The sequence below is a fragment of the Pseudophryne corroboree genome, chromosome 2 (genome assembly GCF_028390025.1).
Source record: "Pseudophryne corroboree isolate aPseCor3 chromosome 2, aPseCor3.hap2, whole genome shotgun sequence".
Lineage (NCBI taxonomy): Eukaryota > Metazoa > Chordata > Amphibia > Anura > Myobatrachidae > Pseudophryne > Pseudophryne corroboree.
In genome coordinates, this window is record NC_086445.1 from 441,792,156 (window position 1) to 441,810,030 (window position 17,875).

General features: G+C 47.8%; 1 protein-coding gene across 9 annotated transcripts in view; it reads right to left on the reverse strand.

Annotated features, from left to right (window-relative positions):
* NF1 (neurofibromin 1) overlaps positions 1–17,875 on the reverse strand; it is a 738,710-nt gene that overhangs the window by 186,280 nt on the left and 534,555 nt on the right. For all 9 annotated transcript variants that reach the window (XM_063953658.1, XM_063953661.1, XM_063953657.1 and 6 more), the window contains 2 exons: positions 7,149–7,351; positions 1,373–1,566 (listed from right to left, as the gene is read on the reverse strand). In XM_063953658.1, coding sequence (XP_063809728.1) covers positions 1,373–1,566; positions 7,149–7,351 — 397 coding nt within the window. The remainder of the gene's footprint in view (positions 1–1,372; positions 1,567–7,148; positions 7,352–17,875) is intronic.

The window sequence follows — 17,875 nt, forward strand, 5'->3', positions numbered from 1 at the left end:
TTGCTCCGCCTCCACACCATTTTCCTCCTCATACATGTCGACACAGCGTACCGACACACAGCACACACACAGGGAATGCTCTGATAGAGGACAGGACCCCACTAGCCCTTTGGGGAGACAGAGGGAGAGTTTGCCAGCACACACCAGAGCGCTATATATATACAGGGATAACCTTATATAAGTGTTTTTCCCTAATATAGCTGCTGTATATATTAATATGCCAATTTAGTGCCCCCCCTCTCTTGTTTTACCCTGTTTCTGTAGTGCAGGACTGCAGGGGAGAGTCAGGGAGCCTTCCTCCAACGGAGCTGTGAGGAAAAAATGGCGCTTGTGTGCTGAGATAGGCTCCGCCCCCTTCTCGGCGGCCTTTCTCCCGCTTTTTTGTGGAAAACTGGCAGGGGTTAAATACATCCATATAGCCCAGGAGCTATATGTGATGTATTTTTAGCCATTTAAGGTATTTTCATTGCGTCCCAGGGCGCCCCCCCCCAGCGCCCTGCACCCTCAGTGACCGGAGTGTGAAGTGTGCTGAGAGCAATGGCGCACAGCTGCGGTGCTGTGCGCTACCTTATTGAAGACAGGACGTCTTCTGCCGCCGATTTTCTGGACCTCTTCACTCTTCTGGCTCTGTAAGGGGGCCGGCGGCGCGGCTCCGGGACCCATCCATGGCTGGGCCTGTGATCGTCCCTCTGGAGCTAATGTCCAGTAGCCTAAGAAGCCCAATCCACTCTGCACGCAGGTGAGTTCGCTTCTTCTCCCCTTAGTCCCTCGATGCAGTGAGCCTGTTGCCAGCAGGTCTCACTGAAAATAAAAAAACCTATTTAAACTTTTACTCTAAGCAGCTCAGGAGAGCCACCTAGATTGCACCCTTCTCGTTCGGGCACAAAATCTTAACTGAGGCTTGGAGGAGGGTCATAGGGGGAGGAGCCAGTGCACACCAGTTAGTCCTAAAGCTTTTACTTTGTGCCCAGTCTCCTGCGGAGCCGCTATTCCCCATGGTCCTTACGGAGTTCCCAGCATCCACTAGGACGTCAGAGAAAAAGGTGATGCTGGCAGACGTGACATGACACTCTAGAAGGGCACATTGTGCTGTTGATGGTGGATATTTTTCTTGCACTTTCAATATGATCATCATAAATATTTTTTTGCTCCCAGAAAAAAACATTCTAACAAAACTATTGAGAAACTTAATCAGACATTTTTTTAAAAGCTAAATTGTTTTTCAGTGCATGATTATGTTCTTTACCAGACTCTAGCTCTCTTTTTATTCCAGTATCATCACCTTGCAACCTCACTAGAGATTTCCACCTGGTGGCTAGACTTAGTTTTTCACTGATTTACTAATACCATGCACTGTCATCAATTTGCTTACCTGCCCCAGACTGCCCCATATTTTTGCTTGTATGGAAGGATACATCTGTTTTTCATTTATGGTCATGGTTATTAGCTTGTCCAATATAGCACTAACACGTTGTTTCTTAGCATCATCAGTTAGTTTACAGAACCGGACAAGATTCAGCAACCAAGGTGTCATGTATTCAAGACATAAATGTTTCAATTCAATGCCTGAAAAAAATAAAATAAAAATAAAATTCTCTCTATATATATATCTATATCTCTCTCTCTCTCTATATTATATATATATATATATATATATATATATATATATATATACACACACACACACATGTAGAAATAACCGGCACTCCACTTCAACTCACAGAAACTGCCCAGGTGCCTTCCAACGAGTTATAGCAAACCCAATAATAGTCACGAACATAGGTGGCACTCACGGGACCTTTTTCAAGCAGAACTCATAAAGAAGACAACAGAGACTCCTCTCTGATCAACGTTTCGGTTGTATTTAACCTTAGTCAGGATCACAATGTGACAATTCCTGACGAATATGATCCTGACGAAGGTTAAATACAACCGAAACGTTGATCAGAGAGGAGTCTCTGTTGTCTTCTTTATGAGTTCTGCTTGAAAAAGGTCCCGTGAGTGCCACCTATGTTCGTGACTATATATATATATATATATATATATATATATATATATATATATATATATATATATATAGCGCTCTGAAATACTGACTTTCATCAAAATGTGTTCAAAAATCAGACAACAGGAAAAGTATAAACTAGAAAAGATCAGTTTTTGTAACTCAACTGAAAAGGACCAGTGTTTCATAAATAAATTTTAATTACCTACTGGTAAATCCTTTTCTCGTAGTCCGTAGAAGATGCTGGGGTCCATTAAGTACAATGGGGTATAGACGGGTCCCTTGGGAGCCATGGGCACTTTAAGAGTTTAATAGTGTGGGCTGACGCCTCTCTCTATGCCCCACTTACCAGACTCAGTCTAGAAACTGTGCCCGAGGAGACGGACATACTTCGAGAGAAGGAAATACATAGATTGTGGTGAGAATCACACCAGCTCGCACCGAAAAGAAAAAACCATGCTGACCAGCATGCAACATTGAGAAACCATGCCAACCCGCATGCAACATGAATAAATCACGCTAACCCGCATGAAACATGAAGAAACCATGACAACCAGCATGCAACATGAAGAAACCATAGTAACCAGCATGAAACATGAAGAAACCATGTTAACCAGCATGCAACTAACCAGCAAGAACTAGAAGAAACCCTGCTAACCAGCATGAAATAGGAACAGCAACAGCTGAACAAATACTTAACCAAGCAACAATGCAGGAAAACGAAGCACTGGGCGGGCGCCCAGCATGCTCTACGGACTACGAGAAAAGGATTTACCGGTAGGTAATTAAATCCTATTTTCTCTTACGTCCTAGAGGATGCTGGGGTTCCATTTAGTACCATGGGGATGTACCAAAGCTCCCAGTACGGGAGGGAGAGTGCTGAGGCACCCAAAGAAGAGATTAACCAAACTTTAGGTCCTCAGAGGCCAAAGTATCGAACTTGTAGAACTTAGCAAACGTGTTCGACCCTGACCAAGTAGCTGCTCGGCAAAGCTGTAAAGCAGAGACACCCCGAGCAGCCGACCAGGAAGAACCCACTTTACGAGTAGAGTGGGCCTTAACAGATTTTGGACACAACAAGCCTGCCGTAGAATAAGCATGCTGGATAGAAAACCTGATCTAGAGAGAAATGGTCTGCTTAGAAGCAGGACACCCAATCTTCTTGGGATCATAAAGGACAAACAGAGCGTCCGACTTTCTGTGACGAGAAGTTCTCTTCACATATATTTTCAAAGCCCTCACAACATCCAAGGACTTTGAGTAATTGAGGTGTCAGTAGCTCCTGGCACCACAATAGGTTGGTTGATATGAAAAACCGACACAACCTTTGGAAGAAATCGCTGACGCGTTCTGAGCTCAGCTCTATCCTTATGGAAAATCAAGTAAGGGCTCTTGTGCGACAATGCCCCCTGTGACAGCCTTCCAAGTAAGAAACTTTACGTCCACCTTCAGCAAAGGTTTGAACCAATCCGATTTCAGGGACTGCAACACCACATTAAGATCCCAAGGTGCCGTAGGAGGCACAAAGGGTGGTTGGATGTGCAGGACTCCTTTCAAGAATGTCTGAACCTCAGGGAGGGCAGCCAATTGTTTCTGGAAGAAAACGGACAAAGTCAAAATCTGGACTTTTATGGAGCCCAAGCGTAGGTCCACATCCACACCTGCTTGCAAACAGAGTAGAAAACGTCCTAGATGAAACTCCACCGTAGGAAACTTCTTGGATTCACACCAAGACACATACTTTTTTTTCCAAATCCGATGGTAATGTTTTGACGTTACTCCCTTCCTAGCCTGTAAGAATTACCTTTTTCGGAATGCCTTTCCGGCATTCAACCTCCATGCCGTCAAAAGTAGCCGCGGTAAGCCTTGATAAGCAAACGGCCCCTGTTGAAGAAGGTCCTCGGATCCTCCAATAGTAATCCCAGAAGATCCGCGTACCAAGCCCTTCTTGGCCAGTCCGGAGTAAAGAGGATCGCCTGAACGCTTATACTTTTTATTAGTTTGAGAATCCTTGGGATGAGGGGAAGTGGAGGGAACACATACACTGACTGGGACACGCACAGAGTTACTAGGGCGTCCACCGCCACTGCCTGTGGGTCACCTGACCTGGAACAGTACCTCCGAAGCTTCTTGTTAAAGCGAGAGGCCATCATGTCTATCTGAGATACACCCCATCGGCTTGTTACCTTTGCGAATACCTCGGGATAGAGACCCCAATCTCCTGGATGGACATGGTGTCTGCTGGGGAAGTCTGCTTCCCAGTTGTCCACTACCGGAATGAAGATTGCTAACAGCACCAGCGCTTCTTTCTGCTCAGAGGAGTATTCTCGTTACCTCTGACTATGCATCTCTGCTCTTCGATCCGCCTTGCCTGTTAATGTAGGGCCCCACCCTGACGTTGCCCGACTGAACTTGAATGGCTTGATCTTTCAGAAGATGTGCCGCTTGTAGTAGGCCGTTGTATATGGCTCTTCGTTCCAGAATGTTTACCGGAAAGAGAGCTTCCTGACTTGACCACTTTCCTTGGAAGTCCTCCCCTTGGGTGCTCCCCAACCTCTGAGACTTGCATCCGTGGTTAGAAGAATCCAATTCTGAATCCCGAAACTGCGGCCCTCGAGCAGGTGAGAAGTTTTCAGCCACCAGAGGAGTGAATTTCTGGCTTTTGGCGACAGGCGTATCCGCTGGTGCATGTGAAGATGTGATCCCGACCATTTGTCCAGGAGAGCCAGTTAGAAGAACCGTGCGTGGAATATTCCGTACTGTAAAGCCTCGTAGGAGGCTACCATCTTCCCCAGAAGGCGAATGCACTAACGAACAGATACCCAGGCTGGCTTCAGGACATCCCGGACCATTGATTGGATCACCAACGCTTTTTGTCGGCTCCAAATGTGATTTTGGAAGGTTCAGGATCCACCCAAGATCCTGGAGTAGGCGAGTTGAGAGAGCAATACTCTGTAACAGCCTCTCCCTGAAAGATGCTTTTAGCAGCAGATCGTCCAGATATGGAATTATGTTCACTCCCTGTCTGCGGAGGAGTAGCATAATTTCTGCCATGACCTAGGGGAACACCCTCGGTGCTGTGGAGAGGCCAAATGGCAGTGCCTGGAACTGATAGTAACAGTCCAGCAGCTCAAATCTTAGATAAGCCTGGTGAGGCGGACAGATCGGAATGTGAAGGTGCGCATCCTTGATATCCAGGGATACTAGGAATTACCCCTCCACCATACCTGAGTTCACCGCTCTGAGACTCCATCTTAAATTTGAATTCCCTCAAGTGGGGTTCAATGTTTTTAGGTCTAATAATGGCTTTACCGAACCGTCCGGTTTCGGTACCACAAACAGGTTTGAGTAATAACCCTTGTATTGTAGGTGAGGTGGAAATGGAACAATGACATTTGTTTGGCAAATGTTTAAATAGCTTCCAGCAGTAGCGCACTTTCTATCCGAGAAGCTAGTAATAATCTGTGAGGCGGGAGTACTAGAAACTCCAGTCTGCACCCCTGGGCAACCTAACAGTTTCCAGGGGTCTATGCAGGATATCTCCCAGATGTTTAACTGAAATCTCTTTAGTCTCGCTCCCGCCTGCCTGCATCAGGCAGTGAGGTCCACCGACAAACCGAAGGGTTTGAGAAGGCAGAATCTGAAATCCGTCCCTGGGAACCTGGTGGTGCAGGTTTTCTGGATTTTCCCCAATGTCCTCTAAAGCACAGGTTCTCAAACTCGGTCCTCAGGACCCCACACAGTGCATGTTTTGCAGGTCTCCTCACAGAATCACAAGTGAAATAATTAGCTCCACCTGTGGACCTTTTAAAATGTGTCAGTGATTAATTAATACACCTGTGCACTTGCTGGGTTATCTGCAAAACATGCACTGTGTGGGGTCCTGAGGACCGAGTTTGAGAACCCCTGCTCTAAAGGAAGTGGAGGAACCCTTACGGTTCGAAGGGATTGCAGTGTAGGTGTAGGATATAATTTCCTGGTCTGTGCAGCTGCAGAAGGAAGATATGTCGACTTACCCGCAGTTGGCATGGACATTCACGTATCCAGAATTACACTACCCCCCAGTATCTATAACACAGTGTTACTTATGTGGAGGGCAGCGCTCCCTGCCAGCGTCTCTGTTGATGAACTGCAGGGAGAAAATGACGCTGGTGAGTGCTGGATACGCTCTAAAGAAAAGTTCCGCCCCTTGTAATGGCGCATCTTCCCACACTTATCGTATTATACTGGCCTGAGGTATCTTTTCGCTATCAGCAGGATTAGCCCGTTAGCAGTGCTGACCAGTGTAGGGTGATTGCGCTGGCCCAGAACGCCCCTCACGGCGCCATACACAGTGTGCCGCTGAGCCTTCCGGCGCACAGCCTGTCAGAGCTGCGCTCCCACCCTTGTGCTGCCATTCCCGCTGTTCACCCGTTCTCCGGGCCGCCAGCGATGTACTCACCACTCTTCTTTTTTCTGTCTCTGTTAGGGGATGGCGGCTCTGCTGTGGGATCAGTACCATCAGGAGCTCAGTGTCCTGTCAGCAGAGATAGAGAACCATTAACTTCTAGAGTTGGTTCCTACTCCCCCCCAAAGTCCCACGAAGCAGGTAGGCTGTTGCCAGCAGCCTCCTGTACCTAACTAAACTCGGAAAATAATAAATTAGAAAAACTCCTAGGAGCTCCCCTAGCTGTGACCGGCTCCTCCGGGCACATTTTCTAAACTGAGTCTGGTAGGAGGGGCATAGAGGGAGAAGCCAGCCCACACTATTAAACTCTTAAAGTGCCCATTGCTTCCAAGGGACCAGTCTATACCCCATGGTGCTAAATGGAACCCCAGCATCCTCTAGGAAGTAAGACAAGACACATTCTGGATTTGTCCAAAACAAAGGAGTCTTTACAGGACTGGATGCAATGCTATTTTCATCAGACTATTGCAGAGGTTCTCAAACACGGTCCTCAAGCCACCCCAACGGTCCAGGTTTTAGGTATATCTATGGCTCAGCACAAATGGTTAAATCCATTTGACTGAGGGGCTAATTAAGTCAGCTGTGGACAACTAAGGATAAACTTAAAACCTGGACCTTTGGGGTGACTTAAGGACCGCGTTTGTGAACCTCTGGACTGTTGCTCACATCTATAACCACTTTCTGGCATCTACTTACTAGATTTGCTGAAACCAGAAATGCACTCTTCCAAAAACTCCAGAGTAAGGTGTGGTTCATTAGCTGCCAGGGTTTTGCTAATGGAGACTATGAAAAGAGTATTGTTGGCTGGGATACATAGACCCGAAGTCTCCAGTAACTGCCCTTCAATTTTTAAATTAAAGGTACAAGTTAAGGCACACAGAAGGTTATAGGCAGCAGACCTGCAACAGAAGACAATGCATCAGTTAATATGGTAGTCAAATACACTGGGAAATCAGCCAATGAAATCTATAATTTTCTTAAAAAGGCATATCTGTAACTTATATAAACAGTGATGTCACGATTACAAATGTATTATTGTATCACAGATCTATTGACCTCTATAAGTACTTGCATAGTACTCAGTGATTTCTCTCTCTATAATTCACTATATGGGATATATTTTTTAACATTTAATAGAAAATATGAAACGTAATGAAGAAAATAGTTTTAGAGGGGGAAAAAAAAAAAAGTGTTTTTAGAAATAAAAATTGCTTACTTGTACTTGATTATACCCCTTACACACAGACGGAAAAAAAAAGGATTTAAATTACCTACCGGTAAATTCTGTTCTCGTAGTCCATAAGGGATATTGAGGAATCTAGTACGATGGGTATAGACGGGGTCCAAAGTAGCCAGTGCACTTTGCATTTCTTCAACAGGGTGTGCTGGCTCCTCCCCTCTATGCCCCCTCCGACAGGCAGTTATAGGTAAAAACGTACCCGAAGGAGAAAGGACATATGATAACAAAGAGTGGTGAGATTTATATCAGTGATGTGCGGTGGGGTGAGGCAGAGCCTTTCCTGTCATATTTACGTTTCTACCAGAGTTTTGATTGTATAAAGTATATGAAAAATACAATGAATAGGTTTGAAATATATTTTTTGCATTATTCTACTCATTTTTATAGCCAAAACTCTGGAGTAAAAAGTCTAAGGCAGGTGAGGCAGTGCCTCACCTGCTTATCTTTTCCGCACATCTCTGATAAAAACGCACCAAATTTCCAGGAGTTTATACTGCTGCACCTGTGTATAATGCCCAGCTGTACCCTTTGGCTCATATTTTGTGTGTAAATCTGGCTCTGGTGCTAGCTAGTGCCTCCTTAGCCTTTTAGCTCACCGCACGTCCCTGATTTATATACCAGTACACCACTAACATATACCAACAAGCAACAGCTGGTAACAACAACAGCAACAGCTGAACAGGTAACCACATAACGAGAACCTGCAGAAAAGTCAACGCACTGAGGCGGGCGCCCAAAATCCCTTATGTACTACGAGAAAAGGATTTACCGGTAGGTAATTCAAATCCTATTTTCTCTAGCATCCATAAGGGATATTGGGGAACCTAGTACGATGGAGACGTCCCAAAGCTTCCAGAACGTGCGGAGACTGCTGCAGCACCGCCTGCCCAAACATGGTATCCTCTTTGGCCAGGGTATCAAACCTGTAGATCTTAACAAAAGTGATCTCCCCCGACCAGGTAGCAGCTCGGCATAGTTGCAAGGCCGAGACTCCACAGGCAGCCGCCTAGGAAGAACCCACCGATCTTGTTGAGTGGGCCTTCAGAGACTGTGGAACAGGTAAGGCTGCCGACACATAGGCCTATTGAATAGTAAGCCTAATCCAACGAGCAATGGACTGCTTTGAAGCAGGACAACCCTTTTTCTGAGCATCATAAAGCAAGAACAAAGAATCCGTCTTTCTGATCCAAGCCGTTCTCTTGACATAGATCTTCAAGGCTCGCACAGCATCTAATGCCTCCGGAGGAGCAGAAGTGTCAGAACTGGCTGATTCAGGTGAAACGCAGAGACAACCTTTGTCAGGAACTGCTGTCTAGTCCGGAGCTCCACTCTGTCCTCGTAAAAGACCAAGTATGGACTTTTATACGACAAGGCTCCCAATTCCGAGACACGTCGAGCAGAAGCCAGGGCCAGTAACATCACCATCACTGTCTTCCACGTGAGGTACTTGTCTTCTACCATCATCAGAGGTTCAAACCAGGAGGACTGTAGAAATTCCAACACTACATTCAAATCCCAGGGCGCCGTAGGTGGCACAAAAGAAGGTTGGATGTGGAGTTCCCTTGCAAGGTCTGAACTTCTGGCAACACTGCCAATTTCTTCTAAAAGAAAATGGAGAGGGCTGAAATCTGGACCTTAATGGAACCCAGACGTAAGACTTTATCCACACCAGCTTGCAGGAAACGTAAGAAACGTCCCAAGTGAAACTCAGCAGGCGGATACGTGCGTTCCTCGCACCAAGAGACATATTTCCTCCAGATATAATGATAGTGTTTTGACATCACAGGTTTCCTGGCCTGAACCATGGTAGCAATTACCTTTTTGGAAAGGCCCTTGTGAGCTAGGCTGTTCCGCTCAACCTCCATGCCCTCAACAAAGTCGCCGTAAGTCCGGGTAGACGAACGGTCCTTGTTGAAGATCTCTTCGTAGTGGTAGAGGCCAAGGGTCTTCAACGGACATGCCCAGAAGATCTGCATACCACGCCCTCCGAGGCCAATCCGGGGCAATTAGAATTGCCTGGACTCCCTGATTTCTGATGCGCTTGAGAACCCTGGGAAGTAACTGAATCAGAGGAAACAGGTAGACCAGCCGGTAAGGCCATGGTGACGTCAGTGCAGCCACTGCCCTCACCTGAAGGTCCCTGGTTCGTGAGCAATACCAGTGAAGCTTCTTCTTGAGACGAGAAGCCATCACGTCTATCTGTGGGCAGCCCCACCGGTGGATGATCTGCTGGAACACCTGCTGGTGGAAACCCCACTCCACTGGATGTAAATTGTGATGATTGAGGAAGTCCGCATCCCAGTTGTCTACTCCCGGAATGAAGACTGCTCTTGCATTTCTTTCCACCCAGAGGAGTATCTTTGACACCTCTCGCATGCAGGCTCTGCTTTTTGTCCCTCCTTGCCAATTGATGAACACCACTACTGTGGCGTTGTCCAACTGTACCTGGATCGCGTGATCCCTGAGTAGAGAAGCCTGAAGCAGAGCATTGTAGATCGCCCTAAGTTCTAGAATGTTGATCAGGAGGCGGCTTTCGTGGGTTGACCACCTGCCCTGGAACTGCGCCCCATGGGTGGTAGCTTCCCATCCTCTTAAGACTCGCATCCGTCGTGAGGAGGGTCCAATCTTGAATCCCAAAACTCCGGCCCTCCAGTAGATTGGAGTACTGCAGTCACCACATGAGGAAAATCCTGGCCTGGGGCGAAAGCCGTATTATACGATGAATCTGAAGATGTGAAATGGACTATTTGCTCAGGAGATCCAGCGGAAAAGTTCTGGCATGGAACCTGCCATATTGGATCGCCTCGTAGGAGGCGACCATCTTCCCCAACAATCTTATGCAAAGATGGATGGACATTCGAGCAGGTCGGAGTACCATGCGGACCATCTCCTGAAGTGTTCTCGCCTTGTCTTCTGATAGGAACACATTCTGGGCCACAGTATACATTAACATCCCCAGGAACAGGAGTCGCTGAGTCGGCTCCAGGTGGGACTTCTGTAAGTTTAGGATTCACCCATAGTATGACAGAAGTTGGATAGTGCGGTCGATATAGAGCAACAAAAGCTCCCTGGATCTTGCTTTGACCAGAAGGTCGTCCAGGTAAGGGACAATATTGACACCCTGGACCCGGAACATCATCTCTGCCACCACTTTTGTGAACACCCTCAGAGCTGTGGACAGGCTGAAGGGCAGTAGCTGGAATTGGAAGTGAATGTCCAGCAGGGCAAACCGCAGGTACGCCTGATGAGGAGGCTAAATCGGAATATGGAGGTAGGCATCCTTGATATCCAAGGAGACCATGAATTCCTGTTCTTCCCGGCCCACAATCACTGCTCTCAGGGATTCCATTTTAAACTTGAACACCGTCAAGTAAGGATTCCTCAAGGAATTTAGATTCAAAATGGGTCATACCGAACCATCCAGTTTCGGCACCACAAACAGATTGGCGTAAAACCCCTTGCCGCGTTGCGGTATGGGTACTGGGACAATGATGTAGGACTGGACCAACTTTAGGATGGCCTGTTGCAAAGTAACCTGCATATCCTCCAAAGCTGGAAAGCTTGATTTGAAAAATCGTTGGGGAGGAGCACTGTCGAACTCCAGCTTGTAGCCTTGAGAAACGAGATCTCTGACCCAGGTATCCTGGCAGGAAGCCTCCCAGACGCTGCTGAAGTGACGCAGTCAAGCTCCCACCTCGAGGTCCCCTTGGGGTGGGTGGGCACAGTCATGCTGAGGCCTTACCAGAAGCAGAACTGGTGGTCTGTTCCTGAGAGCTGGTGCTTGCAGGTTTTCTGGACTTACCTCTGGTGCCTCTAGTCGCATTGGAGGCACCTCTGGCCTTGGATCAAAATCTGTGAGACCGAAAGGACTGTACAGACGGCCCCGGGTAGGAGCGGCTCGCCGGCGGGGCCCCAGAGGGGAGAAAAGTGGATTTTCCAGACGTAACTTTGGAAAACCAGGAACCCAGTTCAACCCCAAAGAGCCATTCCCCAGAAAAGGGGAGGATTCCACACTACGTTTGGATTTTGTGTCCGCAATCCACTGACGCAACAACAAGTCCCTGGGCGCCGACACTGCCATGGCAGAGGTCCTAGCATTAATGTTTCACATCTCCTTGAGCAAATCACAGAGGACACGTGTAGTGTCCTGAATGTTTTTTAGGAGGGTCACCATAATGACCAGGCGCATATCCCCAGAGAGGTCCCTGAATTTGAGTGGCCAAGGAATGAATGGCATCGGTCATCCAGCAACCCGCAATGACCGGCCTTTGCGATACACCTGCTGCCAAGTAAATAGATTTGAGTGTAATCTCTATTTTCCTATCCCCAGAGTCCTTTATGGTAAAGGAGCCCGGGGCAGGCAGCACCGCCTTCTTAGACAGGCGAGAGACCGCTAATCCACCCCAGGTGGTTCCTCACAACATTTTCTACCTTCAGCAGCAAATGGGAAAGAGCACAAAAAAATAAGAATTTACTTACCGATAATTCTATTTCTCGTAGTCCGTAGTGGATGCTGGGGACTCCGTAAGGACCATGGGGAATAGCGGCTCCGCAGGAGACTGGGCACATCTAAAGAAAGCTTTAGGATCACCTGGTGTGCACTGGCTCCTCCCCCTATGACCCTCCTCCAAGCCTCAGTTAGGATACTGTGCCCGGACGAGCGTACACAATAAGGAAGGATTTTGAATCCCGGGTAAGACTCATACCAGCCACACCAATCACACCGTATAACTTGTGATCTGAACCCAGTTAACAGCATGATAATAGAGGAGCCTCTAGAAAAGATGGCTCACTACAACAATAACCCGAATTTTTTGGTAACAATAATTATGTACCAGTATTGCAGACAATCCGCACTTGGGATGGGCGCCCAGCATCCACTACGGACTACGAGAAATAGAATTATCGGTAAGTAAATTCTTATTTTCTCTGACGTCCTAGTGGATGCTGGGGACTCCGTAAGGACCATGGGGATTATACCAAAGCTCCCAAACGGGCGGGAGAGTGCGGATGACTCTGCAGCACCGAATGAGAGAACTCCAGGTCCTCCTCAGCCAGGGTATCAAATTTGTAGAATTTTACAAACGTATTTGCTCCTGACCAAGTAACTGCTCGGCAAAGTTGTAAAGCCGAGACCCCTCGGGCAGCTGCCCAAGATTAGCCCACCTTCCTTGTGGAGTGGGCATTTTAAGATTTTTGGCTGTGGCAGGCCTGCCACAGAATGTGCAAGCTGAATTGTACTACAAATCCAACGAGCAATCGTCTGCTTAGAAGCAGGAGCACCCAGTTTGTTGGGTGCATACAGGATAAACAGCGAGTCAGATTTTCTGACTCCAGCCGTCCTGGAACATGTATTTTCAGGGTCCTGACCACGTCAAGCAACTTGGAATCCTCCAAGTCCTTAGTAGCCGCAGGCACCACAATAGGTTGGTTCATGTGAAATGCAGAAACCACCTTAGGTAGAAAATTTGAGGACGAGACCTCAATTCTGCCCTTTCAGAATGAAATATTAAGTAAGGGCTTTTATATGATAAAGCCGCCAATTCTGACACACGCCTGGCTGAAACCAGGGCTAACTCGTCACTTCCATGTGAGATATTTTAAGTATACAGTGGTGAGTGGTTCAAACCAATGTGACTTTAGGAAACTCAACACAACATTGAGATCCCCAAGGTGCCACTGGAGGCACAAAAGGAGACTGTATATGCAGCACCCCTTTTACAAATGTCTGAACTTCAGGCACTGAAGCCAGTTCTTTTTGGAAGAAAATCGACAGGGCCGAAATTTGAACCTTAATGGACCCTAATTTTAGGCCCATAGACAGTCCTGTTTGCAGGAAATGGAGGAAACGACCCAGTTGAAATTCCTCTGTAGGGGCCTTCTTGGCCTCACCCCACGCAACATATTTTCGCCAAATGCGGTGATAATGTTTTGCGGTTACGTCTTTCCTGGCCTTGACCAGGGTAGGGATCTTCAGGATCCGGCATTCAACCGCCATGCCGTCAAACGCAGCCGCGGTAAGTCTTGGAACAGACAAGGCCCTTGCTGGAGCAGGTCCTTTCTTAGAGGTAGAGGCCACGGTTCGTCCGTGAGCATCTCTTGAAGTTCCGGATACCAAGTCCTTCTTGGCCAATCCGGAACCACGAGTATAGTTCTTACTCCTCTCCTTCTTATGATTCTCAGTACTTTTGGTATGAGGGGCAGAGGAGGGAACACATACACTGACTGGTACACCCACGGTGTTACCAGAGCGTCCACCTTTATTGCCTGAGGGTCCCTTGACCTGGCGCAACATCTGTCTAGTTTTTTTTTTTGTTTAGACGGGACGCCATTATGTCCACCTTTTGTTTTTCCCAACGGTTTACAATCAGGTGGAAGACTTCTGGGTGAAGTCCCCACTCTCCCGGGTGAAGGTCGTGTCTGCTGAGGAAGTCTGCTTCCCAGTTGTCCACTCCCGGAATGAACACTGCTGACAGTGTTATCACATGATTTTCTGCCCAGCTAAAATCCTTGCAGCTTCTGCCATTGCCCTCCTGCTTCTCGTGCCGCCCTGTCTGTTTTCGTGGGCGACTGACGTGATGTTGTCCGATTGGATCAATACCGCCTGACCCTGAAGCAGGGGTTTCGCTTGACTTAGGGCATTGTAAATGGCCCTTAGTTCCAGAATGTTTATATGAAGAGATGTCTCCAGGCTTGACCATAAGCCCTGGAAATTCCTTCCCTGTGTGACTGCTCCCCAGCCTCGCAGGCTGGCATCCGTGGCCACCAGGACCCAGTCCCGAATGCCGAATCTGCGGCCCTCTAGAAGATGAGCACTCTGCAACCACCACAGGAGGGATACCCTTGTCCCTGGTGACAGGGTTATCCGCTGAAGCATCTGAAGATGCGACCCGGACCATTTGTCCAGAAGGTTCCACTGTGCGTGGAATCTGCCGAATGGGATTGCTTCGTAGGAAGCCACCATTTTTACCCAGAACCCTTGTGCATTGATGCACTGAGACTTGGTTCGGTTTTAGGAGGTTCCTGACTAGCTCGGATAACTCCCTGGCTTTCTCCTCCGGGAGAAGCACCTTCTTTCTGGACTATGTCCAGAATCATCCCTAGGAACAGAAGACAAGTCGTCGGAATCAGCTGCGATTTTGGAATATTGAAAATCCAATCGTGCTGCCGCAACACTACCTGATATAGTGCTACACCGATCTCCAACTGTTCCCTGGATCTTACCCTTATCAGGGAATCGTCCAAGTAAAGGATAACTAAAATTCCCTTCCTTCGAAGGAATATCATCATTTCGGTCATTACTTCAGTAAAGACCCGGGGTGCCGTGGACCATCCCTACGGCAGCGTCCGAACTGATACAGTTCTGTACCATAACCTGAAATACCCTTGGTGAGAAGGGTAAATTTTGACATGAAGGTAAGCATCCTTGATGTCCCGAGACATCATGTAGTCCCCTTCTTCCAGGTTTGCAATCACTGCTCTGAGTGACTCAATTTTGAATTTGAACCTCTGTATGCAAGTGTTCAAAGATTTTAGATTTTAAAATCGGTCTCACCGAGCCGTCTGGCTTCGGTACCACAATAGTGTGGAATAATACCCCGTTCCCTGTTGCAGGAGGGGTACCTTGATTATCACCTGCTGGGAATACAGCTTGTGAATGGCTTCCAAAACTGCCTCCCTGTCAGCGGGAGACGTCGGTAAAACAGACTTTTGGAAACGGCGAGGGGAATACGTCTCGAATTCCAATTTGTACCCCTGAAATATTATCTGAAGGATCCAGGGGTCTACTTGCGAGTGAGCCCACTGCGCACTGAAATTCATTGAGAACGGGACCCCACCGTGCCTTAACTTGTAAAGCCCTAGCGTCATACTGAGAGCTTGGCAGAGGCGGAAAAGGGTTTCTGTTCCTTGGAACTGGCTGATCTCTGCAGCCATTTTCCTCTCCCTCTGTCACGAGCAGAAAAGAGGAACCCTTTTGTCCGCTTGCCAACCAGGACTGCGCCTGATAATACGGCGTCTTATTTTGAGAGGCGACCTGGGGTACATCCCCTCTTTTAAGGCAATACTTCCAAATGCCGTTTGGAATCCGCATCACCTGACCACTTTACTGGAATAATTGCTTATACTTGATGCCAGTCGGCAAATATTCCGCTGTGCATCATGCATATATAGAAATGCATCTTTTAATTGCTCTATAGGCAATAATATACTGTCCTTATCTAGGATATCATATTTCCAGTCAGGGAATCCGACCACGCCAACCCAGCACTGCACATCCAGGCTGAGGCGATTGCTGGTCGCAGTATAACACCAGTATGTGTGTAAATACATTTTAGGATACGCTCCTGCTTTCTATCAGCAGGATTCTTAAGGGCGGCCATCTCAGGAGAGGGTAGAGCCCTTGTTTTTACAAGCGTGTGAGCGCTTTATCCACCCTAGGGGGTGTTTCCCAACGCACCCTAACCTCTGGCGGGAAAAGGTATACTGCCAATAACTTTTTAGAAATTATCAATTGTTATCGGGGGGAAACCCACGCATCATCACACACCTCATTTTATTTCTCAGATTCAGGAAAACTACAGGAAGTTTTTCCTCACCAAACATAATACCCCTTCTTTTTTTTTTTGGTGGTATTCATATTATCAGAAAAGTGTAAACTTTTTCCATTGCCTCAATCATGCAATGTGTGGCCCTATTGGAAATCACGGTTGTCTCTTCACCGTCGACACAGGAGTCAGTACCCTTGTCGGCGTCTGTATCTGAGGTAACGGGCGCTTTAGGGCCCCTGTATGAGACGTCTGGACATGCACAAGCTGAGTAGCCGGCTGTCTCATGTCAACCACTGTCTTTTATACAAAGCTGACACTGTCACGCAATTTCAACAGTACATCCACTCATGGTGTCGACCCCCTAGGGGGTGACAACACTATTTCAGACACTCTACTCCGTCTCCTCATCATTTTTCTCCTCATACATGTCGACACCAACGTACCGACACACAGCACACACACAGGGAATGCTCTGATAGAGGACAGGACCCCACTAGCCCTTTGGGGAGACAGAGGGAGAGTTTGCCAGCACACACCAGAGCGCTATATATATATACAGGGATAACCTTATATAAGTGTTTTTCCCTTTATAGCTGCTGTATTGTTATATACTGCGCCTAATTTGTGCCCCCCTCTCTTTTTTAACCCCTTTCTGTAGTGTAGTGACTGCAGGGGAGAGCCAGGGAGCTTCCCTCCAACTGAGCTGTGAGGGAAAATGGCGCCAGTGTGCTGAGGAGATAGGCTCCGCCCCTTTCTCGGCGTCCTTATCATCCTTTTTCTGTATGTTTTGGCAGGGGTTAAATGCATCCATATAGCCCAGGAGTTATATGTGATGCATTTATTTTAGCCATATAAGGTTTTTTTATCGATTTATTGCGTCTCAGGGCGCTGCCCCCCCCAGCGCCCTGCACCCTCAGTGACCGGAGTGTGAAGTGTGCTGAGAGCAATGGCGCACAGCTGCGGTGCTGTGCGCTACCTTATCTGAAGACAGGATCGTCTTCTGCCGCCGATTTTTCCGGACCTCTTCGCTCTTCTGGCTCTGTAAGGGGGACGGCGGCGCGGCTCCGGTGACCCATCCAGGCTGAACCTGTGATCGTCCCTCTGGAGCTAATGTCCAGTAGCCTAAGAAGCCCAATCCACTCTGCACGCAGGTGAGTTCGCTTCTTCTCCCCTTAGTCCCTCGATGCAGTGAGCCTGTTGCCAGCAGGTCTCACTGAAAATATAAACCTAAACTAAAACTTTCACAAAGAGCTCAGGAGAGCCCCTAGTGTGCACCCTTCTCGTCGGGCACAGAAATCTAACTGAGGCTTGGAGGAGGGTCATAGGGGGAGGAGCCAGTGCACACCAGGTGATCCTAAAGCTTTCTTTAGATGTGCCCAGTCTCCTGCGGAGCCGCTATTCCCCATGGTCCTTACAGAGTCCCCAGCATCCACTAGGACGTCAGAGAAATAAGAATTTACTCACCGGTAATTCTATTTCTCGTAGTCCGTAGTGGATGCTGGGAACTCCGTAAGGACCATGGGGAATAGACGGGCTCCGCAGGAGACTGGGCACTCTAAGAAATAATTAGGACTACTGGTGTGCACTGGCTCCTCCCTTTATGCCCCTCCTCCAGACCTCAGTTTTGGAGACTG